The following is a 25789-nucleotide window of genomic DNA, read 5'->3' as shown; positions in this document are numbered from 1 at the left end:
ATATTAATCATTAAACACCTCATTGAGCTTCATGAAAATGGATGCAGTTGGCAGCAACTATACCAAAATAGAGTACTCATGATAATATGAATTTGTTAACCATTGATTTTACTTCTCTGACAGAATATATTAATATTATAACAGCTTAAAAGGGAAAAAGAGTTGTGGCCAGAGAAATGGATTTCGATATTAACCTGTAAAAGTGTAGGCATCTGCAAAATTCTCCCAACTATTAAAATAAAAAAGTCTTCCTTTAGATGGATTTATTCTTAGTATGTAATATAAACATGTTACATCTAGTATAAATTAAGAAACAAGAAAGAATAAAAAACAGTGTGCAGAACTGATGAATTATATGCATTTTATGGGTTTGCCAAGTGAAAATGTACTATAGCTTAGTGGTTTTTAATCTTTTTAACTCAATTACCCCCTTTCCTGGTCTTAAATGTCATTACCCCCACAAAAACATCTAAACCGTGTTGTTTTACTCAAGCATCTTGGCAGCAGCATCCCAAACTGGATCCCCAGTTCACAAAAAAAGTAATTACAAATAGCTCCATTATCCTAGGGATATGCCCAAATTACCCCCTTGGGGCTAATTACCCCTAGTTTAGGAACCTCTGTTCTAGCTAAAAGCCCTGTTTGAAAAATTGTACATATCCATTATGTGCTAATAGAATAGAATATAAATGAGTATTAAAGGCTGGAGAAGAGTATTAAAAAGGCCACTAGATTTAGTCATTGTTACAAATCAATTCTTTTTAAGCAGGCTTCAAGTAACAAGATAGTGCTTTTATTGCTTAAGCATCTGTTCTTCAACTCCAAAGCTCCAGCATATAAATAATGGCGTCATGCTGCGGTGCTGTATGCACCAATCTAAAAACTAGAAGTAAAGAAATCTAAAAGATGTCTAAAATTATTTATATAGCAGAACTCCCCAAATGATCCATCACAATGCAACTAATTTACATCTCTCAGCTTAACATCTATAGAAACTATAGATCAGTAAATCTTAGTTACAGTATATGGCAATATCTTTCAACCTGTGGACTATAGACTACTTGTGGCATGTGAAGCAATTCAGAAAGTTCCTTGAAATAAGACAAAGATTCCCTTAGGTTGACCTTAACTGCTAGTGTCTATCTACTTTTCCTGACAACAGTAAAGAAGTGCTTTTCACTTTCTTCATCCTGGATGTTTGTTTTTTTTTCCAATTTCCAAGTCTAGCCTATAGTTCTGCAATTTCCAATAATCTCCCAGCCAAGTAAAAGGAGGTTCAAAACTCTGTTAAGCTTTTTCAAGAATGGCCAAAGTTGGCTAATGCTGTCCCCTCCTGTAGGTGCCTATATCTCTTTCTCTATCTCTCTGTCTCCGTCTTCATCTCCATCTCCATCTCCCTGTCTCTTTCTCTGTCTCTTTCTCTGTCTCTATATATTGATGCTTAATATTTCAGACTAACAAAGCTGCCAGAAATCAGCATTCTTGCCTGAAATGATATTTGACATTATTGCAATATTTTAGCTAATTAAAATTTTAAATTAAATCCATGTTTATTTAATTGGGAGAACTGCTGATGCAATCTAAAAGAGATTTCAATCAAGGAAGGGACCTTGGAGGTCTTCTAGTCTAACCCCCTTGCAGGAGACCCTCTATCATTTCAGACAAGTGATTGTCCAGTCTTTTCTTAAAAACTTCAAGTGATGAAGCACCCACAACCTCCGATGGCAAGCTGTTCCACTGGTTAATTGTCCTCACTGATAATATTATTGTTATTCTGATGGGTGTCAACATTGTCAACTCTAGACTTATTTAATAATCCTAAAAATCTTCTGAGATTATACAATGGTCCACATAAAGGAAATAAATTAAAACCACTGGATTAAGAATATTTTGCATGAATAATCAAGGGAATAAAATAATTGGGAAGGAAGAGGAATAACATTTCTTTAGAACATTGATATGTTCTGTTTTCAAGAAACTGTATAAAAATACCAACTAGATACATCAACTACAATAGTGATTCATTGATAATACAACTCTTATAGTTAAACAGACTGCATGACATGAGTGCGACAAAGGCAGAATAGGTTTATTTTCTGCATTTCTGTCTCAAACCCTCACTTTCAAGAAAAGATACAAGTATCCCAAAGATTCAAACATCCTTGGTTAGAGAATCTTACACTCCTTATCATTGCAATTAGCAAGAATGAGTTATAAAATTAATTTAATAGTGAAAAAATGTTTCTTTTTTATTCCATTTATGGAGCCAGGTAACAAACAAAAGAAGGGGTAGCAGAACTACGTCTGTAAATGATGAGGCCCTTGTCTATTTCTATAGGATATGTAATAACACAGCCAAATGTGTTCTAATTCTGATACCTTCATGTTTGATATCTACAGCTTTAGTTTGATATCTATAGCAGCATTAAACCTTAATTCTTTTATACAGAGAGGTTTGCATATTTTATAAGCAGTCTCTGTATGAAATAACTTTTCAAGCCCTTCTCTTGGAGACCCTGGAGTTCCACTGGGTTATTTCACCTTTCATTTTTAGCTCTGAAGATAGAGCAACTAGATCTGTTTGGATGTACATAACTTCGCAATAGCATTTTGTACTGAAGATTTGAAGAGATAAAAAAGCATTTTGCCATGGTGTGCAACTTTGAATCATTTAAGAAAATTTACCTGTATCTGTACCTTGATCATATCTGTTTATATTAATATTTGCTCATGCATTTTATAGGGAAACTAACTGGCTAATAAAAAAGAGTAATAATATGTTGTTGTTTCACTTAACTGGTATATACTAATGCTACCAAAAACTAAGAAATATAAACAAAAATTGCACTCTGCCTTATTTTGTAATTATACCTGTTGGGGTTTTTTTCATTGTGGACACTGAAATATATTGCACAGATTCTTTTCTTACAAATATGCCAATATTTTCAGGAGGTGATCATCATAAATATTAAATAACCATTGTACTTAATCTATCGCCTGAGTATTAGGCAGAAACACATGTTTTTACTCTGACTATTGAACCTCAAATATTCCCATTCTAAATATGCAGACATTTAATCTCAGATAACACAGCATCTCAACCACAAAAAAGGAAACTCTGTATATGTTCTGAGACAGATTAGGTGGTTTAGCTATCCACAAATGTAATCAGTACACAGTTTCAGGATAACCAGTACTAACAAAATAAGCATATTATTATAATCTTGTAATAGTATCAATGGCCACAGAACCAAGAAAATGGAACCTGCTGTGGAATAAAATTTCCTTTTTATAACTTCCAAATTTTGAATAACAGGTCTTGAAAAAATACCCGTAATCTTATTACAAACAGGTAATAAGATTAATTTTATGTCCGTTGGAAGAGAAAACTAGGTGAAAATAAAAGAACATATATTTTTCTACTGTTGCATTTTATTATAATTGCATATTATCCATCTATTTATTGTTCTATTCTTAATTAGAAATTAGTGCCATTTATATTGGATAAAGATTTTTATTTATTTTCTCCAACTCGAAGTGGTCATATGGCAGTATGATTATGCTGTCCTAGTTAGATTCATGTTCACTGTGACAAATTTAAATAAGAGTGCATTGTTAGAGCAAATAAAGAATTACTGCAATACCGTGCAGCCAAATTTATACTTTTCGATATATTTAAACTACACTTTTGATGCAGATTGGCCAAGGTTTTCATGTTTTCTTAGAATAGTAAGAATATTTTCTTGAAAAACAATAGCCTCAAATAAGATAAAATAAAAACAAGATCTTCTGAACATCTCGCAGTGCAGGTTTATTTTAAAACAAACTGTTAAAATTTAAAAGTATTTAACTCCCTCTGTCATAGGTCAATCACCATTCCTGTATTCTCAAATGCAGAGGGAACTATACATTGGTAGAAAAGTTGACTGATAAAATTCTGATATATAACATTTTAAGAATAATCTTTAACCTTTTGCTATATTACAAAATATGGTTCAAATGACATTATTAAATTAAGTTATCATCAATTTTATTACCTTTAATACGTATTGATTTTTAAAAATACTCTGAATAGTCAGGTTTGTCATTCTGATTTTTATATTTACTCAGTGTGCATAAGATTAAATAAACAGAAAAGCCCAATTTTTTCGCTAGGTTTTTCTTTTATTCTGATATTACTGACTTAAAATATTCATTTTAAACTTAATTTGAAAGATGTTGAACACTTTTACCTTCAGAATAAAGTCCACCTTACTATCCTACTTTTACTAAATAATATTTCACCCATTCAATATTCTATCAAAGAATCCATGTTTATAAAATAAAAAGATTTTTAAACAAAGCAATACTGCAGTAGTCTCAGCAAGTCAGCCAGACTTGAGAATATTAAACAATTAATGAAATATATTAAATGACCTTATCAAATGAAATGAAGTCATGGTCACTATTATTAAAGAAAATTACCTGGACTATAATTCTAAAATCACTTAAAGCTGAATAATAAATAAATCTAGTTAGACATTGCCTTAATCTATATGCATAGGATTCTGCTATCAATATTCTAATTTTGTTTCTAAAATATAAACCTCTAATTTAGGAAGAAGATAAAAATATTAATGCTATTAATAAAATATTGTACCCTGAACAGCTTTTCATTACTATAAATCCTATTTCTTCATATTAAATTAAAATTACATAAAGTTTATTTCTTCAGCAGATAATTAATACTTACTGCCATATCTGTTATTAATAACTACGAGCTGTAACTACGCAGTGAATTCTACACAGAAACAAATAATATATTATTTATCTCAAAAACATTATAATCCAGCCTTAGGAACATTATCACGTTGAGCAATTATTTTAAAAAAGCTAAAAATAACGCTAAGAAACTGGAGTCACAAACTTATCACAGATTTTATTAAACACTCCCCCACATTTTTTTTTTAAAAAATGAAGTATATCTTAAAAGAACAACCTTACTAATTCTAGTTGTACAAAATAATATGAATAAAGTATTATTTCAAAATAATGTCCAAATAATAAGAAGAAAATTTCAGCTTCAAATCAAATGTTGAGAAGAATTCCAAAATGTGTTATTTAAATTCTCAATAATTACTTTTTCCAGAGCTTAATTCAGATACATATCCAAATTTGTTCAAAAATTATTGCAACCAGTAAATTCAGGTCTTCCCTCCAAAGGCTTTGCAAGTATAATCCACAGCACTGAAGAGTGAATTTAAAAAAAACACCCAACTTTTTCTCAGTTTCAAGTTTTTAAGCCTTGTGGACAGGGAGTAGGAAAAAGGAAATTTACTAACCAGTACAAAGGAAATCTTCTTGTCCTCTATTGTGGCTGTGGGGGTGTTGCCCAATTCTACCTTACTGCTGTTTAAAAAGCAAATTTTGGGGAAAAAAGCACAATATAAAAAAGGCTAACCACAAGGCATTCCCTTTCTTACCTTAATAGTGCTCGCCATAATGTATTTAGCTTATTGATCGCTAATAATTGTCAATAATAATTATTGCTTCACTCTGACCAGAAAGAAGTTTTGATGAAGTTTTTTAGAACGGATGAGATTGTGCTAACTCTGGGAAATGAAGTCAGGCAGTGGCAGGAAGAGGTTTCTATTGGTCCTGGCTACTGCAGTTTGAAGAAACAGGATATTTGGGAGCTAAGAGATAAGAGGTCCTAAAACAATGTTGTTTTTCTTGACGATATGCAGCTACAAGGTTTTTTTAAAAAAATATCAATTGGCTATGACAGTGTTGGCAGGTGCGATGTGATGTGCAGTAAATATGGTCTAACATACTGAAGCAGGATGCAGATGTCACATGAACTGGGCCAAATTTGATATAAGCCTCCTAAAAGGGTCAAATATTTGGGGCCAACTTTAGATTGGACAAGCTGCTGTCACCCACAAATGTCAGTAGATGCAGTAATATCCCTGAACTAACATGCAACAATTAAGTTGTGAATGAAACCAACTGCCTTCCATGCCAGATCAGGATCTTTTCCCATTGAACACCAACCTGCTGATTTTAATTGGCAACAACTTTCCAGAAGCTCCAGAAGGGAAAGGCCTTTCCCATCACTTGCTCCATGAAGGCAGAAAGAAATCATGCCGACTTTCAAAGGTTTGTGTATAATACAGGTGAAATCTTCAAATCAACTCAGTTCCTAGTGACTTCAAGGATATGTTCACATAGCATGCTTGGTAGAAACATGGACGTCATTTGCTCTTGTTTTCTTCTGGGATATATTTCAACTTCGCAATCTAAATTACAGTCCTGATATTTGCTGGAGCTCCCTCACTAAGACTCCCCACCTTCTAGAACAGGTGAGATTGGTCAGGTGCTTTAATATGTCTTTGGTAAAATTCTTATAGTTCCCTTATATAATAGTACAACCATTCCTGGTTGATCCTCTTTTGGGTAGGATCTTGGTGTGGTTTTTAGGCTTCTTCTTTTGTTGAAGCTATTGGGATGTTTGTGGATCTCAATAGCCTCTCAGTGCAGGTGTACAAAACAGTTTGATATTTGTTGACAGCATCTGTGTGTCCTTGAACTCAATTTTAGGATCATTATGGTGAAGCACAATAGAAAAAAGTCTGAAGGTTAACAAAGCTTGGTTATTTCTGTCCAAAAACAGAACCAATCAGGAATCAGCTCCCCAAAATAGGATAATCATAAATTTGCCTGGACAAGGGCCTTATTAATACTCAGCTGCTCACACTAATCAACCAGAATCTAGCACCAACAATGAACCACTCAGGGATGAGCACTTCAAAAATGAGCAAACAGAGGCCAACATGAACAAGGTATCAATCAGGAACCAAAACAACCAAAACAGCAACCAGAATTGGACACAGACAAAGAACCAATTGGAAATCATCTCAGCTAAAGACCAAACTGTTGCTTGTAAAATATGTGGAACTCTATTGTCTAGAGCAGGGGTGTTAAATTACCAGCCCGTAGCCTGGATGCGTCATGCCAAAACCACGCCCACCCTATTGCTGGCAATGGGAAAAAAGTTGTGACACATCGCATCACATGACGTCATGAGTTTGATACCTGTGGTCTAGAGCATGGTCACTAAATCTTGATGCCCAACATTGCCCAACAGATACTGGCTGTGAAAGCTTATACCCAATGTAATGGACCAGGATATTTAGACTTCATCAAGCCAGAAATATCACCTGAAGCTAAGATTACCAATTAAAGTCTGTCTTAATTTAGTCATGACATATTCATATTTCTTAGAAAAATCAATTATGCAAGGAATGATTGGAGGTGCAACAAAATCAGATTGGTCAGAATTCACTGATACTGTGCAATATACTAATTTAAGTGTCTAAGCATACTTGCCCAAATAAAATATTCTATTCTAAATCTAGAAATCCCAAAGGTACTTTTTCATGAGGCAACTGGACTTTCTTGTTTTTCTTTGAAGACGTTTTGCTTCTCATCCAAGAAATTTCTTCAGCTCTGCCTAGATGGCGGGGAATGGAAGGATTTATGAAGTGGCTCTTTTGTTTCCCCAATGTACAGATCTGCACATAGCTGCATTGTATTGCAGTTTTCCTGGGTGTTTTATCCTTGGATAAAACACAAACTGAGCAATGTGGTATATGCAGTGCAATGCAGTGAGCCATGTGCATTGGGGAAACAAAACAACCACTTCATAAATGCATGGCACAACATTGGACAACAAACCCATCAGGACAAGATTCAGCAGTCCATCTGCATTTAAAAGATAAAGGCCACTCTTTTGAAGACAGCAAAGTCCACATTTTGGACAGAGATGACCACTGATTTGAAAGAGGGGTCAAAGAAGCCATCTATGTCAAAAATGAACAGTCCTCTCTCAACAGAGGAGGAGGGATACAATATCATTTATCTCCAGTCTACAACACAGTCCTTTCAGCGGTTCCAAGAAGGCACCACACCCATTTGCACTATTCAGGTGAATCTGATGACACAGATAAACCTCCAGGTGGCCTCAACAACTCTTTAAAAGAATGCAAATGACCAGCTGTCTGCAAGGAGTATAAATCCTTCCGTTCCCCACTGTCAAGGCAGAGCTGAAGAAGCTTCTTGGATGAAAAGTGAAATGTCTTCAAAGAAAAACAAGAAAGTCCAGTTGCTTCGTGAAAAAGCACCTTTGGGATAACTATGACCTGGATGACTGAGAATCTCCATAGACACTAAATCTAGAAACATTAAGCAACCTTTATATTTGTATAATAGAATGTTCATTCCTTTTTTCTCCAGTGTAGAAATAAAGTGGCTTGAAACAAAATATCATGAATTAAAAAAAAAAACTAAAGGTTTTTTTTACACTAAAGGGAAAAAAATAGACAACAACAAAACCATAATGAAAAAATGAAAGAGAAGTGCCTGAAAAGAAGGGTTAAGGGTCAAAGACATATTTTCAAAATATTATTTCATAAACTGAGCATAACTATAAAATTACCTTTCTCTTGTTCCTTCCAGATGAATATCTGGCAGAGATGGGACTGTAAGAAGGGACCATAAGGTGAGCAAAGTTCCCATAGGGGAGAATTTGATTCATGAAGGACTCTTGTCTCAAACTCTTTAGGACTTCCAGGACTTTGCATTGAGCTGAAAACAAATAGATAATCACAGGTGTTTCATATTATATATCCCATCCAAGCAACATTGACTTACATATTTTGACCAAATTAAGGATTCAGACTCTCTTAAGGTCCCAAAAAATACATTGTTAATGTTGCATTACTATCTGCTGCATATTCATAAGCAACAATGGCTGCACAATATTCCTATACTATGAAGTTCATTCACAAACACCATCCTTAACACACTGAACACATCTAGGATCAGCAGGCCCAGGATTCCTTGTTTACTCTTGCATTTTAAATAACTGTTGTACATTCACAATCCTGGTTTAGATGGTGGGAATAGAAGAAGATTAGCATTATATGAGATCTCATCTACTCTCTAAATATTAAAAATCACGAACTGGAGAGCAAGATGGAACAATGCAGAAACTTGTACAAGGGCAATCCCCCAAAATCATCTACTAAATTAACCATTTGTCTAAAATGATATCAACCAGGGGGTTGGACTAGAACAGTGATTCTCAACCTGTGGGTCGGGACCCCATTTGGGCTCGAACGACTATTTCACGGGGGTCGCCAAACAACGCAGTCCGCCATTTTTCCCCCTTTTCCTTAGCTGTGCTACTCCCTTTTATTCTATTGGCTTTTGAAAGCCAATAGAATAGACTCTCTTGAATAGAGTCTAATTCTATTGGCTTTCAAAAGCCAATAGGAATTGTCCAGGCTGTCTCTGCCCTGCTGAGCCCGCCAAAAGTCCCATTCTGCAAACGGTGCTGCACCAGTTGAGTAGTCCTCGACTTATGACCAGTTGAGTAGTCCTCTACTTACGACCGGTTGGGGGTCGCAGCATTAAAAAGGTTGAGAACCACTGGACTAGAAGATCTCCAAGGTTCCTTCCAAATCTGTTATTCTGAGAGCCACCTGGGACTTGTCAGTCTTTCCATGTATATGGGTGGCATGGTAGCACAGTGGTTAGAATGTGATACTGCAGGCTACTTCTGCTGACTGTCAGCTGCCAGCAGTTGGCAATCCGATTCGCATCGGCTCACGGTTGACTCAGCCTTCCATCCTTCCAAGGTCAGTAAAATGAGGACAGAGATTGTTGGGGGCAATATGCTGACTCTGTAAACCACTTAAAGAGGGCTGTAAAGCACTGTGAAGCAGTATACAAATCTAAGTGATATTGCTATACTACTGATGAGTTAAGCTAAATTAGTTTTAAGAAAGGATTGCAAAATGGTGTCTCATATATACCCTGGGAAAACAGCTTAGAAACATATAGTAGTTGAAAGCCATATAATACACAACTTAATTGCTAGATGGATTCACAAAAGCGAAGAAAATATTTTAATACAATTGTGCCTGAGTTTTTAAGATGGAAATTATATCTGTAGGAATTGCTAGCTGTCAATTTTTCAGATAAAATATCAAATATTGGTAATTTTGTCAAAGCCCTAAAGAGCTTGAGTCTGAATTCACTAAGGAAGAACATACTTCTACATTATTTTTATGGCATATAGAGATCTACCTGCAAGTACTCCTGGTAGTGACAAGAATAGAATAGAATAGAATAGAATAGAATAGAATAGAATAGAGCTGGAAGGGACCTTGGAGGTCTTCTAGCCCAACCCCCTGCTCAAGCAGGAGAAAGGTTGCAAAGACATTTTATAGTCAGGTGCAAAACAGCTAGTCTGTGCATACCTGCTTCTAAAATTTTCAGGTTTTATTTTCCTAATAGTTACTTTAATGAGAAGGATGGAATAGGAAATACATACATACATAAATAAAAAAACAAAGAAAGAAAGAAAGAAAGAAAGAAAGAAAGAAAGAAAGAAAGAAAGAAAGAAAGAAAGAAAGAAATAGCCAATCTTTTCATGTTCTAATTGGCATACTTTATCTCTGTTGCTATGAGCCTTAACATTTATCCTTACATTCCTTTCTAATCTATGCACCTGACACTCTTGCTTCTTTCTGTGTAATAAAAAAGCACTAATTTCCTTTCTAAGATAGCCTACCTAGTTCAGCTTAATATTTTAAGTACTTTCTAAGAATATTTTGCCCTATTAAGTTCCAAAGAATAAAGTAGCTTGTGTGTTAATGGCAGCTGAGGCTTTCCCTAAGGACATTTGCTCATGATAAACTAGAATTTACTCCGTCAACCAATCTTCTGGATTCACCCAACACAGTCAGTTTAGAAGTCTTAATAGCATTTAATAGAACTTCTTACTCAGAAAAGATGCTACCAGGCTCCTGATTTCCAGAAAACCAGAAGCCTGATAGCAAGCACCTTTTTCTGAGTAAGAAATGCTATTAAAAGGCGTATGATGAGATGAGCTCACTTCACAATCTAATTACTTGATTTGATTTCCACCCCACCTTTGATTTGATTTAAATGGACAGAAATTATTAAATATTAATTTCTAATTTATTTTATTTTTATCTTGTCTTTATTACTTTATAAATAACAAAGCATCCATAATATTCCTTCTTCCTTTTTTCTTCACAACAACAATCCTATGAGGTGAGCTGGACTGAGAGAGAGTAACTGGCCCAAAGTCACTCAAGATACTTTTCATGCCTAAGGCAAGATTAGAACTCACAAATTTCCTGGTTTCTAGCCTGACGCCTTAACCCAGGGGTCTCAACTGGCGGCCCACAGGCCAGATGCATCATGCAAAGGCCACATCCACCGCGGCTCCGCAAAGGCAAAAAAGTCACAATACGTCACGATACGTCACGATATGTCACGGGACACAATCGAGCTTCACACTCATGTAACTACAAGGCTGGCTTTATTTAGTTTTTTAGCTCTGTGAATAGTTACCACAGAAACTATATTAGACAGTTGATTCAACTACTTTTAGTTTTCTGACCCTGATCCTGCTACTAATAAGGAATAGAGATTGTGATTTGATTACTACCTTAAAAGAGGATTGTTTTGCAAAGTCATCACTAAATTTGGAAAATTAGATACAATCCCAAACTATCTTCTATCTATGAGCAGAGTTATGGACCAATTATAATCTTCCTTGTTTTTTTTTTCTGTTTCTAATCAAGTTTGTAAATGTGTGCTTATTTTTTTTAAAGTAGAAATAGTAATAAAGTGTATACATTAAATTTACATTATACACTATAAGAATAAGATTAAAAATGCTTTATTTTAAAAAGTGAAATGCTTATGTAATTTACACCTACAGCATTCTGTTTAGAACTAACTTTAAGAAAATAAAGACTAATTGTTATATCAAAAGACATACCTCTGCAGGTGGCTTTCTGCAGACCTTTCTTTCTTTCTTTCTTTCTTTCTTTCTTTCTTTCTTTCTTTCTTTCTTTCTTTCTTTCTTTCTTTCATGTTTTATCATTTTTAATTGTATAGTATTAACCTTATGTCAACAAAACATGTTTAAATTTTATAATTTCATTCTTATATTTATTTAGTTTATCTATTTAGTCATCAGCTTTGAAAACATTTCAAAATTCAAACATGAATCACTTTAGATATATCCCTGTAGCTAAATATATATACTATATCTTAGTTTTACCAACAATTATATTCTTATCAAGTTTTCTCCAAACTCCTACAAAACTTCCTCATTTCAATTGATTGAGAAGCACTCCTGATATAAACAAATCTTATATAAATGAACATCTAACAATAGGGAGCAGCATCCTTTATCAGGCATGTTTTAGATCACTCCTGAAAGGTCATTTCAAATAGCAATTAATTTTCTCATCCCTGGTATAAAACAATCCCTGCTGCTTAAGTTATTTCAAGGTTTGCCACATGTTAGTAATTTTCCTGACCTTAAATATACTCATTTTGCTAAACTGTTGCTCCCTTATTCATTTGCATTTGATTTCCTTCCAAACTATGTTCAATTCCTTACCTCAGATGAAAGAAAGAAAAAGGAAGAAATTAAGATATTATGCAATAAAATATTAAGATATTTTAATACAATCCATATTATATATTTTTGTCCCACTTATGAAAGAACAATATCAGAAACAAAAATAACACTGTCTCCATATAGAAATCATCTTTCAGAGTAGAAAAATATCATATACTGCAAGGTAAAGATCACACAGGCACATCATCATATGACTACCAATAAAATGTTCCACTAGAAAGGCAGGTAAAAGAATCTCCTAGTGCAGTGATGGCAAACCTTTTAGAGACAGAGTGCCCAAAAACCACCTCCCTGCCCACCCCCATTCTGCGCCCCACCCACCCACATGGCCACCCAGCACCTCCACAGCCCACTGCAGATCGCCCAGGTAGCCCAGCAGCACCATGGTGGTCTTGCCCTCTGCCCATGCCCCAAAGCATCATCTGTGTGTGACAGGGTGCAAGGGCAGAGTCTTGTCCCCACTGCCTGGCTGCCATGCCCTTGGCTGTGCTGCTCTACGCAAACCAGGCTCAGAGGCAAGTCTCCTCCGGGGGGCCTGCTGGTGAGGAGGAGGGGGCCGTGGGGGGAGGCAGGGCTGGAGTGATGGTGCACAAGCCCACAGAGAGGACTCTGAGTGCCACCTCTGGCATGCGTGCCATAGGTTCACCACCACTGTCCTAGTAGTAAGCCTTATTATGTTTTGCATATATGCCTCAAATATAGCTTCAATATATTAATCATTAAGAAGCCCCTAGATGAGTGATTCTCAACCTTTCTAATGCCGTGACCCCATAATACAGTTCCCCATGTTGTGGTGACCCCCAAGTGGGTGTGGCCACCAATAAGGGAGTAGGACAGCTAGGGAAAAGGGAAAAAAATGGCGGACAGCATGGTTTGGTGACCCCCGTGAAATGGTCATTCGACTCCAAATGGGGTCCCGACCGACAGGTTGAGAACCACTGCCCTAGATAATACTTTCATAAGCAAAACTGTAGAACAAAGAGGGTGACCAGCTCTCTATAGTATATTCAATACCTCAAAGTGGATCAATAAAAGATCTAAACTATTTGTACTGAAATTATAGACCTCACCATATCAAAACATTGTTTCCTGAGGGTTCATATTAAATAGTATTCTATGATATCAGCCATTCATATTTAATTAAAACATGTTAACCTAATACAGCTGGAAATCTATACAGAAATGATTAACAAGAAAGAAGAAATTATGTATAATTCTTTGGCTACAAATGCTATTAGCAACAGAATAGAATTATATATCATGCAACAGATTTTCTTGTATCTTGAACAAATTATTTAACAATAGATAATATTATAATTCATTCGCTAAATCCCAAACATGGGAGTATTTTGCTTGAATGGGTAAAAGCTAATAACTTGTTAACAATCTTACAAAAGGAAAGCTGGATACCTCTCTAAAACTATCCTCTTCTGCAATAAACTGAACAAGTGCTAAAACTCAAGGTGTTAAGTAACTTTTTTTTTGCTAGCCTGACTACTGCTTTTTATTTGGAATTCTTTGTTTGCTGTTGCAGCTTTCTTTTGTTTTTCTTTGAATTCCTGTTTTCTCAGTAAACATATTTTTATTTAGAAATTTGGCTCAAATTTAACTTAAAAACATTTTCATGCGCAACACTGCATAGTGGTAGAGCTGCCCTTCAGTTACAGGACTTTAAAGTACGCATTGACGGCTTTATCTTTCACTTCTATTTTCCCAGAGCTGGACTGAAAACAGAAGGTCTTATTGTAAGGATTAAAAACTCCACAGCCTAAAACATGTCAAAATATTGAGTCTAAATGGTGAACAAATTACCATAATTAACTTATATGATGAATCTTTGGAGAAAAAGGTCTGCTAGTTAGGTTTTAAATCATCAACTAATTGCAGAGTTAGACAGGTATATTAGAAGACATCTTCAAATTCAAAATCTGAAAAAAATGGTACTTAATTTAAATATGTTTGGTTAGAAACAGTTATGTTTATGTTTTATATACAAGTAAATATTAATAGCAAAATCTATTACCATACAAATGGATAAATTTTCTTTGGGTGGGATAGTTTCAACACTGCAGATTAAATGTGAATATTATTTTAGTCACTAGATGGTGCTCAGTTCTTCCACAGAAAAGGTTTATTGAGAAAATGAACCTGTTTCATGAGGCATCAAATATTATTTTTCTTTAGCTTATAAGAGCAATTGACTCAATTCTTAGCCATAAATATAATCTGCAAGTATATTCAGCATCAGATACCGAATTAAATTTTTTTTTTATTCTGAAGAGACAGGCACAGGGAAGAAGCCTACCGTAACAACTGAAAACATAGAAAACGTAGAAATTCCTGAATAAATGTAATCTCCAATGGACATTGCACCAAATCAATAAGTGCAACTAAAATCAATAACAAAATTATCCTCTAGTTAAAAGGCCAAAAGTAATCGACATTGCCCATTATTTAAAACATGTTAAGGTTTCTGTCAACAAAGAATGTAATGAAATAGTTCACGTGCTATTCTCACTACTACTAAAATTTTTCAGGCTCATACTTTACAGAAATATGGGATAAAAGGGAGCTTATACTTCTCTTTCCTGGCAAGAATTAATATTCAATTATTTTTAATTGTCTTTTCTGTTTTCTGCATTTGGCTCACTAATGTACTAATACATTTTATTTGCAGGAGATTTCATCCAATCAATCTGAAATCATTTATTGAGGCACAAATTAAATTCCTTATAAGAGCAGACAGACGTCTAACACTGGATTGGTATACATTCTTAGTGTCTGTAAACTTGAAACAGATGGGAAATGTATGAATTTGAATCTTAGTGAACCAGGAATAGAAGGACTTATCCAGATTGTTTTAATCATTCAAAGCTGTCACCCTTTGGCCACCAAGACTTTTTCCTTTGTTACCATATGTTATGTGTCTATATCATATGATACAAATTCATTTTTTCCCAACAAAAATGACTATTAGGGCTCTCTATTATCTACTTATTTACCTATCTATGAGAGCCAGAGTGATGTAATGTTTAAGATATTGAACTAGACTTTGGGACAGTTAGTAATTCTTACTCCTTAACATATATTTACCAAAAGAATTGGAACAATATATTATTTTCATACTGTCCTGCTTCCTCAGAAAAGATTGATAAACTGAGCTTATAAAATAATTACTTCATAGTATTGTGGAACTGTGGATTCCACATTCAGGAAGCATCCTGATTTTTGCATAGAATGGCTTTATTTGACAAAAAGAAAAGTTAGTTCCCATTCACAATTTTGTAGGTGACAGAATGTACAGTTCTCCCATTGGGTTAATTACTAAAATTAGAAAAAGATGATTTCTTAACAATGTAAAACTTCTCCCTGTTTGTTCAAAATCAGATATATAAATGTGCTTGGCTCATCTTTCTCCATTTGTTTTTGATGCACTATCCAGTGGTTTGCTATATTAGCATTTTCTATAAAATGTAAAATGAGGCTGTAAAGACCACTCAATCAAAATTACAGATTTGATCTGAAATAATGTATTTCCTGTAAATAAATCTTCATTCTGCTACATTTATAAACCTGCTTCAGTGATTTTTATCTGCGGCTGTTCCTGAAAACAGGAATTTTACTCAGGTTAAATTCCTGCTATCAGGAACAGCCACAGATATTCACGCAGAAGCAGACACATACAGTCAGAATGCTTCAACTTCCAAAAATGAAGAGATGAAACATGATATATTTCATATTGTGTATTTGAACTGTGCTCCTTTAAAATGAGTGCAATTTTGCAATTTAGAGATGGAATATATTCAATGAGAATAGCATCTGTGGGGAACACTGATTGCAAATTTCAGAGAAATCTCAGTAATAGGTGTGCATCACTAGTGCTGGATGCTTAACCTACTGCAGCCCAGATCAACCTTACAGTAATGATATTGTTTATGGTCAGCACAATTACACAAAACCCTACTAGGTTGCCAACTACTCCTTATTTAGCATTCTAATTCCTTTTCTCATTAATATAAAAGACTTTTTACTTTTTTGTTTTCTCTTGGAAGTGGTAGAGATACATCACCAGTGCAAAAAGCAACTTCAGGTAACTTGCATCTATTTATATGGTTTGACATTGTTTTGTTATTGGTTTTTCTTTTAATGCTATACTTCTACTTTATTATTGTACTGTATAAGATGGAGTAGTATTCATCCTAAGGTATAAGCTTTATATCTTGCTTGATGTACATAAAAATGCTCTGAAATGATGTTGCCTCGATCTCATTCCCAGGAGCTGTAGACATGGACCGCAATTTGCTCAGCACCTCTTGACCTGGCAAATCCGTTGAACGAATGCCCTCTCCCCATCTGGCATTCAGCCCTCATAGCAATTCTGGCTTTGGGTGTGAGAGAGAGAGAGACCAGACCTTTTGTCTTTTCTCTTTATACCATGATATCAAACGTCCAGGAGGCTGACAGATCTGTCAAACAGAAATTATGCTATTTGGTTTGTAATACATTCTGCTGGGAAGATAGTAAAACAGAGAAAATGTGTGAGATACACACACAGAAACACATAACTATACACGGACATAAATGTAGAGTGGAAGTGAGAGAAACAAATTATTTGCTTAACGAAAAAACCATTTGTGTAGGAAATCAAACTATGGTTTGATTTCTCCAATCTATATTTCAAACCTACTCTTCTTTTTTCTCCAATATTTTATTAATTTTTTATAGTCACAAATCCTTAATATTTTATCAGCAACATATTGTCTGGGTTCCAATGTTTAGTTTACTAATACATGTTAAACTCCTTTCTTTCTACCACGTTTTTCTAGCCATTGATAAAATGTATCCCATGTTCTAAAGTAATCTCAAGTAATATGAACATTTTGAATACTGAAGGGAAACTAAAACCCAGACAAGAAATGAAACAACAGGGCATTGATCTATCATGGTGGCCACACTTGCAAATTCAAACGAGATATGAAAAAGATGTTCAAATATCTGGATTTTATAAAGAACAGATAGAATTTGACCAGATATTATTGACATCAGATGAAAAATTGATTAAGAATCTGTATAAGTATATGTTAAGTTTAAAGATGGAAGAAGAACAAGTTAAAGAAACAATAACATGAGCAAAAAACTTTGGGCATAACATAGAGTTAGAAAATTGGCGAAGTCTTTGGGAAAGAAATTCTAAAATAACAAAAGCGGTGACTTACAAAGAAAACCTATACAAAATATTCTACAGATGGAACTTAACACCTGTGAGGTTAGCGTAAATGTTTAAAAATATGTCCAGCAATTGTTGGAAATGTAGACAAAAACCAGGCACATACTATCATCTTTGGTGGACATGCCCGAAAGCCAAAAGATTTTGGTTAAGAATACATATATGGTTAGAGAAAATGACTAAAAAACACATAGATTTTAAGCCAGAATTATTTTTTTAGGTATAATTGTGGGAAATTATGAGAAGGAAAGTGTATATTTAATGTTACATGTATTAACTGCAGCGAGAATTGTATTTGCTCAACACTGGAAGGATGAAGAATTACCAGCGGAGGAAGAGATAATTAAGAAAATTTTAGATTGTGCAGAAATGGATAGAGTGACACTAAAAATGAAAGAGAAAGAAGATTCAGACCTACTCTTCTGATTGCTAAGGCTGGCTTGGAGGCTGGAAGTATTACCTGAAGTAGGTATATCAAACTTCTATTTCTTGGACAGGACAATAATTTCTCAGGTAACCTGCAGTAATTAATATGATCTTTAGATGGCAGCAATTAAAAACTGTATTATAAGTTATTCTTTTTTTATTTCCTGTTATCACAAGCAGTCAATAAAAATAGAGTTTTGAACTGACAACCCTGCCCTGCCACACTTCCAAGAGAATATTGATGATTTGTCTTCCCTCTAGTAGTTTATGCTGAATGTGAAGGAAAAGGGCAACTAGGAATCTATCAATTGCTGCCCTGAAACTACCCCATATTACACTGCCAAACAACAGTCTAAGGAATGATAAAAGGAGATTATGCAGTGGTGGGATTCAGCCAATTCGCACCAGTTCAGCAGAGCTGGTAGCTAATTTTTTGTTGCCCAGGCCCAGAATGGACTTCCAGAAGCGGCATCCACACAGAGAACCGGTTGTTCACATATTTGAATACCACCACGGAGATTATGGGTCAGAATAATTAAAAATGACAGACTTTTTCTCCTCCTAATTCATAACCAGGAGAGAAGCATATGCAGAAGAATCCTAAGTTACTCATGAGAAGTAACCCTTGATTAAAACATTTTAATTTTGAAATCTTTGCATTCTCTACTATAAATTATCAAGGCAAGAACTCTATTATACTGTAGAAGGTAAATGTGATTTTTCAAATTAAAGTTGGCATTTTATTAAGCAATTTTTTTTCCAAATATTAGAAATGCAATCTCATTTAGCCAAAGCAGTTTGCCCTTTTCTCAAACTTCTCCAGGAGGGTAAAGATGGAATGTAGCATTTGCCTTAAGCCCACATAATTGCATTATAATTTGTTAAATGGTTTTAATCAATCACCAAGAGGTTAGGTTTTGTGGTTCATGAACTTTAAGAGATACAACAAGGGCTATGATGTGGGTGAACTTCTTTTACAGCTAACAGACTGCTGTGCTGGAGAAATGTACTTTCTACTGATCTTGTTCAGATCAGTGGCTGCTGGAATCACTCAAGATTACGTGGAATGTGGCTCTAAGACCAAACCTTGGATGCTAGGAAAAAGAAATGGCTGCTTTATGAAAGCCAAGCAGTCCTTATCAACCAGAACATTGTGCTGGAAAACACCCAGATCCAACACAAGCTTGAATGTCTTCCAGCAGTATTTAGAATAGCAGATTCACATGACTTGAGAAAATTGTCAGGCTTTGAACACAGCAGTTCTAATGACAATAATACAGTATAAAAATATAAATGATATTAATCTCTGGATTTCACAATAAATTTTTATTAGTACTAAAAATGTATTATAAAAATAATATTGTTGATAGAAAAGTCCACTGCAACATTTGGGAATAAGCACAGAAGACTAGATTCCAATCCTATTTTGATAGTTTGAAAATGGATTATTTTGGCTAACATTTACTTTAGGAATGGTTCCCTTTGTTCTAGGCCTGTCTGAAACAAAATGTCACTCCTTAAGTCCAAGGTCTGTTGATTAACTTGAGGAGATAAATAAATGGCTATTTACAGGCATAATTGACAGAGATAAATTTACTTGCATATCAGCCTTTCCCAGTGGATAAAGCATTTTTCTATACTTTCTTCCAAGATCACAGTATTAATTACAGCAAATAGAATTGTAGATAGAACTATCAATGTATTAATATCGTGCATTTTGGTAAAATAATTTCAATATTACATATTTAAAAAGGAAAATTGTTTTTTCATATCTGTTAACACTGACTGTGTTGCTTCAGGGGTCAAATCAATTAGATGAATATCTGATTAGGGCATTTTGCCCAAATAAGCATCATTATATGGATTTTTTTTCATTGAATCTTACTTTTCATTTGTTGCCCATTAACTACTTTCATTTTTATCAGCTTGATTTAATCAGCAGTTCTGGTAAACTGTTCAGAAGCAACCTGATTACAATTTGTTCTTGAATTATATTAGCTCAATGCCCATTATAGGCCTTGTAAAACTGGTTCTGTTAATCATTTGGGTTTTTTTTAATTTCAATTTCAAATAAACAATGTGTATCAAAAATTTATACATTTAAAACATAATATAATTATTCCACAATTAAAAATAAACTATCAGTTTCTTCCAAAAATATTTGTTGATTTTAATTAGGGAGCAGTCCTAAGAAGATTCATCTACTTTTCTTTAAAAAAAAAAAAGGAATTTCTTAAAGTGTTTCTATAATTACACAATATCTGCTGAGTTACCGTTATCTCAAGTTTGTTGACACTCATAAAGATTGGCATAGTGAATGATCCTCAAATTCAATATAAATTTCAATGTTAAAATATATATTATATATCAGATATAGGGCTTAATAATTCTATCCCTAATTTTGGATTCCAATAATCTTCCTGAAATCATAGAAGACACAATAATTTTTAGGTCCTTGAATTTATGTTTTAAAAAGTGACTGGCAATCCTTTCATGATCTAGAGCAGGGGTTCTCAACCTTGGCAACTTTAAGACTTGTGGACTTCAACTCCCAGAATTCCTCAGCCAGCAAAGCTGGGAATTGAAGTCCACAAGTCTTAAAGTTGCCAAGGTTGAGAACCCCTGATCTAGAGCAATTGTTCATCAATTGTTCAGAGTTGCTGAATGTTTCCGATAGCTGGAACTTATTTTATTTAGAGACAGCGCAGGTCATAGGGGATTTCATTATGCCTGCCAGGAGTTACAAACTATATGAAACAAAAAAGACAGACATAAATTAAAGATCAAAATGAAGCTGATTAGTTCAATACATTTCTGGGTTTAATCCTCCCATCAAGTCCTTTATATTAAATGTTCTTTCCCAAGAGAAAGGAGTAGCAGGGCAGCAACACCTACCAATTTGAAGGGAGCTTTCCACAACTGAGATTTGAAAATGGATGCCAGTTGATTATTGTGCCTCTCAGTGATAACATCATAAAATCCTTTCAATTAAAATTAATATATTTCAGCAGACAGCTGTGTTAGAATGCTTGTTATTTTTCTATTATAATGGTAGCTTGTGTTATGGTGATCAGTACAATCTGCACTCTTATTACTTTTTCGTATTTCCCTTTTTTTTGGCCTACGGCACATCATGTGTTTTTATTTCAGTGAGCTGCATTGAACTATCTAATTAAAAGAAGCACTTTTGCAAAGCAAGGGAATATGGCTCATGATTTGCCAACTTTGAAAATGTCATTGTTTCCAAGGGAAAAAAATGTTAACAGTTGACTTTATGAACATTAAAACTGACCATAATTCTGCAGTTCAGTAAATTACAGATAAATACATACCAGTAGGATTTGCAACAAAATGTTACAGTATATAAACTTTCCATTTCAGGGTTCCTAAATGCTGACCAGGGGGCCACGATGGTTCAGCAGTAAAAGATGCTGAGCTTATCAGTTGGAAAGCTGATAGCCTGGATTTGAGACCCAAGCACCACACAATGGGGTGAGCTCCGATTATTTGCCCAAGTTCCTTCCCACCTAGCATTCTAAAGCACGCAAATGCATGTAGATAAAGAGGTTTCACTTTGGTGGGAACGTAATAGCATTCCATGTACTTCAGTATATAGTTATGCTGGCCACATGATCACAAAAGTGTCTTCGGACAATGCTGGCTACCTCAGCTAGGAAATGGAGATGAGCACCGCCCACTAGAGTCAGACCCAACTGGACAGAGAAAACTTTTACATTTACCTAAATGCTAACCATACTACACATGAGAATTTTAAGAAGATGATTTCTCTCTTTCTGTTTTCTCATTTACAGTTGATAGTTTGAAAATGCAGAATTAAGACTTTTTTCTCTGGCAAAATTGTCATTTTATTTTATTTTGGCATGGTGATTCAGCAAATCTGAAATTTGGCTGTCCAGTTCTGGATAAAATCCTGTTATTGATCACCGTCCACTTAATTCTTTATCCCCAAATCAGTTTTACCTAGTTTATCATGTTTACAATTTTTGGCCTAGACAGGCAGAATACTCACATCAACACAGATATGCCATAAACTATGGCATTTAGTAATGCATTTTGATTGGAAGAATTTCTTTGACAGTCAAAAATTCAATTATGGAAGGTTGCTTTAAAGCACACTCATTGCAGAATTCCATTTCATATACAATAGTAACTGAACTTTTTCCTTGCAGTACCTTTCTATCAACTGAAGTGAAATGAGAGAAACTGAAAAACTCACTAGAATGCATAATACATCAGTGCAACCTTCTAATAATGACTTATTCTACTGGAGGCTTTTATTTTTCATTCAGTCCAGTTATTTGTTATACATGGTTCCTGCATTCTTCTGGCTAGCCTTTCTGCCATACTACAATATATCCCAAATTATTTTTTTATTTATTTGTATTTAATTGTATGGGTCCTTCCAAGCACATAAAAGATTGACAACAAATACCAGTGTAAGTGTTATCTAGCCCTCTTCCTCCCCAAAAGTTAATCTATCATGGAAACCAAAATTGATGCAATCCCACAATTGATCCTGAGCATCAAATGAAATAGTTTTAGATAATCCATTTCATTAAGAAAATCTGAAACTATACTGTCCTCAGCCTGTTTAGTAACTTTTCAGATATTAGAGACTGGCTAGTAATTTTTAAAATCCTCCCCCTTCAAAAAAACATTAAAAGCAGTTACTCAGTGCAATGAGTGCTTGATCATAACCAAGATCAAATGCAGACCTAAAGTCATTGAGTACATATGTAATACATTCGGGCTGGAATGACTATTTTGTAGACAGGTATGACAATATGTGATGATGTTCAAGAATAGAATATCCATCAATTAAATCCATGGATTTTTACTCTTCCTTTATTGTTTTATAAGTAACTAAAGGTGGCAAATATACATAATATTCCTTCCTCCTCCTATTTTCCCCAAAACAACAATCCTGAGAAGTGGGTTGGGCTGAGAAGCGAGTTGGCTGGCAGAAGGTCACTCTTTGTTGTTTTTTTGTAGTTTAGGAAAGATAGGAAAGATGGACAAAAGAAAAAGGAGGCATCAGAAGCGGAATAAGTGTCCCTGTGTATTTTGACATCTCTCCCTTCCCACTTCATCTCTACCTCCTGACCGACAGAATAACTCTTTCCAGAATAAAAAATAATATAAAGAATCTAATATGAAAATAGATCACCAAATCACATACATTTATACAGAGTGCCTTTCATGTACGTCATTAAGCATTTCTAAAAGTTATTTCAGAATATTTTTGTTCCTGATTTGTGGAGTTTTGCTCAAGTGTCATAAAGCACACATATAACAATCTTAAATAGAATGTTGAGTCACATTTAGTTGTGCTGGTCATGCATGCCTTTTTTCAAAGTTTGCCCCTCAATCAGACAACAGTCTTAAACCATATCCACATTATCAAAGACAGAAGGAACTTTTTCCCAAGCTAATTCAACCACACATTTGGCTACAGAACTATTTTCCTTGGATTTGAAGCCAAAAATACTAAAACTAACAATCTTACTATTAAATTGCTTGATTCACAATACAATCAGCCATTATACAAAGATTAAATTGTATGTAGTATTCTTTACTAACTCAGTTGAAATCTAATAATCTGGATCAATTTAGTGTTTGGAGTAAATTAATCTCTCTGCACAAAGAACGCACACATGCTTTAAGTGATCAGTTGAAATAAATTAAAATTTTAGAAAGTGATGATCACTATTCTGCAGAGGGATGCTCCAATGTTCTGGCCAAATGACTGGGCTGAAAATAGAAACAGATGTTCTAATAAGCACAGAACTGCTGCTAAGCATTATGAATCCCCCCACTACCCAAAATATAATGATTTGTCTACGATTCTCAGTGTGGTACACCAGACATGCTGTTATATTTCACATTATCATGAAGATGAGATAAACACATATGATAAGCTAGACTCTGTATATGCCTAATTAAATTCTCATTATAAACTCTTTGGATGAAATCAGGACTAATTATGCACTACAAAATTGTATTTGGTATTTGAGCATGAAAAAAAAAGTTATGATTATAAGATTGAAAAAAAAAGATTTTTGCTAAAGGCTTTTCTGAAATCATCTCCAAAATCAAAGTCCTTGAAATTATTGAATACTACAAGGCTTTGAGAATTAATACTATTTCAAATGAATAAAAATATAAAATAATTAAAATTCTTTTTTCCATTGTACTACCCAGTCTATTGCAACGAAACATACCATATTTCAACTAGGCACTGTTTTTTTTATATATTACAGAGAATAATTTCCCTGTAAAAAAAATTTCTGAACGTATTCATGGATAACTTAAAAAAAACTAAATACATCCTCATATGAATAACATATAATTATATATAATACATTGTATGTAAATATTAAATACCATTAGATTAGATATTGAATCCATTAAGTATCCCAGGACCTGCACATCCCCTTAAATAGTGAGCTTTTTAATTCACTTCTTCTTTCAGCATACTTGAAAAAATGGGAATTTTGTAAGTACTAAAAATGCATGCATACATGGGTCCTTTTTCTTGCACAAGCCATTTTTGAGATTCATCATGTTTAATTTTATTTAGTGAAATCAGTGAAGTTTTGTGTTCACAGTGATATGAATTGACTGGATTAAATATGCTATTTCTCCAAGAATAATTGATACAGGACCAAAATCACACATCCAGAAGATTTTCTTGGCCAAAGTTTCTAGAACTAGATGGCTTCAAATTCTACTCCATTACTTAAAAGAATGAAAATATGTGCTCTAGTCTATGTTCATGTTGCTTCTGCTCATAGATATTTAAGTCAGAACATCTGTTTGAGTACTTTAAATAATTAGCATACAGTTCCCTGAAAGAGTAAGAAAATTTATGCAAAGTGAAGAATGGGAATAAGAAATAGTTACCAAAAAAATTAATGGCATGCAATAAGAAAAAAGAAGTAAACATAGTTAAAGTTTAGATAAACTTTATACATTTTTTTATCTCTTCATATTTTTTATTCTTGCAAGCTGTTTTTGCTTACACCATACATGTACTACTTTATAGAGTGCCTCACTTTTCTTTTTTCCCATAAACTAAATTCTCTTAGTCAGGATTTCATCAACTTCATCCAAACATGTTTTTTCCAGCTTTTCCATTTTCCACTATTTTTGTTTTGCATTGCAGTTCAATCATCATTTATTCTTTATATGACCAAGCCACTGAAAGAGTATTTCTCACTTCATATACTACATAGCTTTCAACTCCATGTTTGCACAAAATACTCCACAATTCAATCTGAATCCTAATCAGTTTATTATATACTTTTCTCAATCAACAAACATACAATATCCTTTTTCACATTCATACATCTATCAGCTGAGGAGCAAAAATCTGCTCTCCACCTCCAGTCCAGCATAAGAATGCTTTTTACTTCCAGTTTTGTTCAAACTCACCTCTTGTGACCTTTCAATTAGTTTTCTACCAAATCTTATCCCACGGACACTTTACAAACTTCCGTCACTTTTCACATTTATTTTCTTCCCTTTTTCTTTGCACATGAAAAACAATAACAAAATTCTGCCAATAGGTATAAATGCAATCTTTATAAGCACAGCCATTCCAT

General features: G+C 34.2%; 1 protein-coding gene across 4 annotated transcripts in view; it reads right to left on the bottom strand.

Moving 5' to 3' along the window:
• The window catches only part of ERG (ETS transcription factor ERG), a 115706-nt gene that overhangs the window by 41083 nt on the left and 48834 nt on the right, over window positions 1–25789 (bottom strand). For 2 of the 4 annotated variants that reach the window (XM_039369735.1, XM_039369760.1), the window contains exon 2: window positions 8477–8625. In XM_039369735.1, the coding sequence (XP_039225669.1) occupies window positions 8477–8575 (99 nt within the window). In that variant the 5' untranslated portion in view covers window positions 8576–8625. Of the gene's footprint in view, window positions 1–5462; window positions 5591–8476; window positions 8626–25619; window positions 25635–25789 lie in introns of those variants that run through there. The other 2 variants (XM_039369742.1, XM_039369751.1) reach the window with 2 other exon arrangements.

The sequence above is a fragment of the Crotalus tigris genome, unplaced genomic scaffold (assembly GCF_016545835.1).
Source record: "Crotalus tigris isolate CLP2741 ecotype Arizona unplaced genomic scaffold, ASM1654583v1 scf7180000017601.7605149639:7615979, whole genome shotgun sequence".
Classification (NCBI taxonomy): Eukaryota; Metazoa; Chordata; class Lepidosauria; order Squamata; family Viperidae; genus Crotalus; species Crotalus tigris.
Note: the sequence above shows the minus strand (reverse complement) of the source record. Positions and strands in the feature narration are given on the sequence as shown.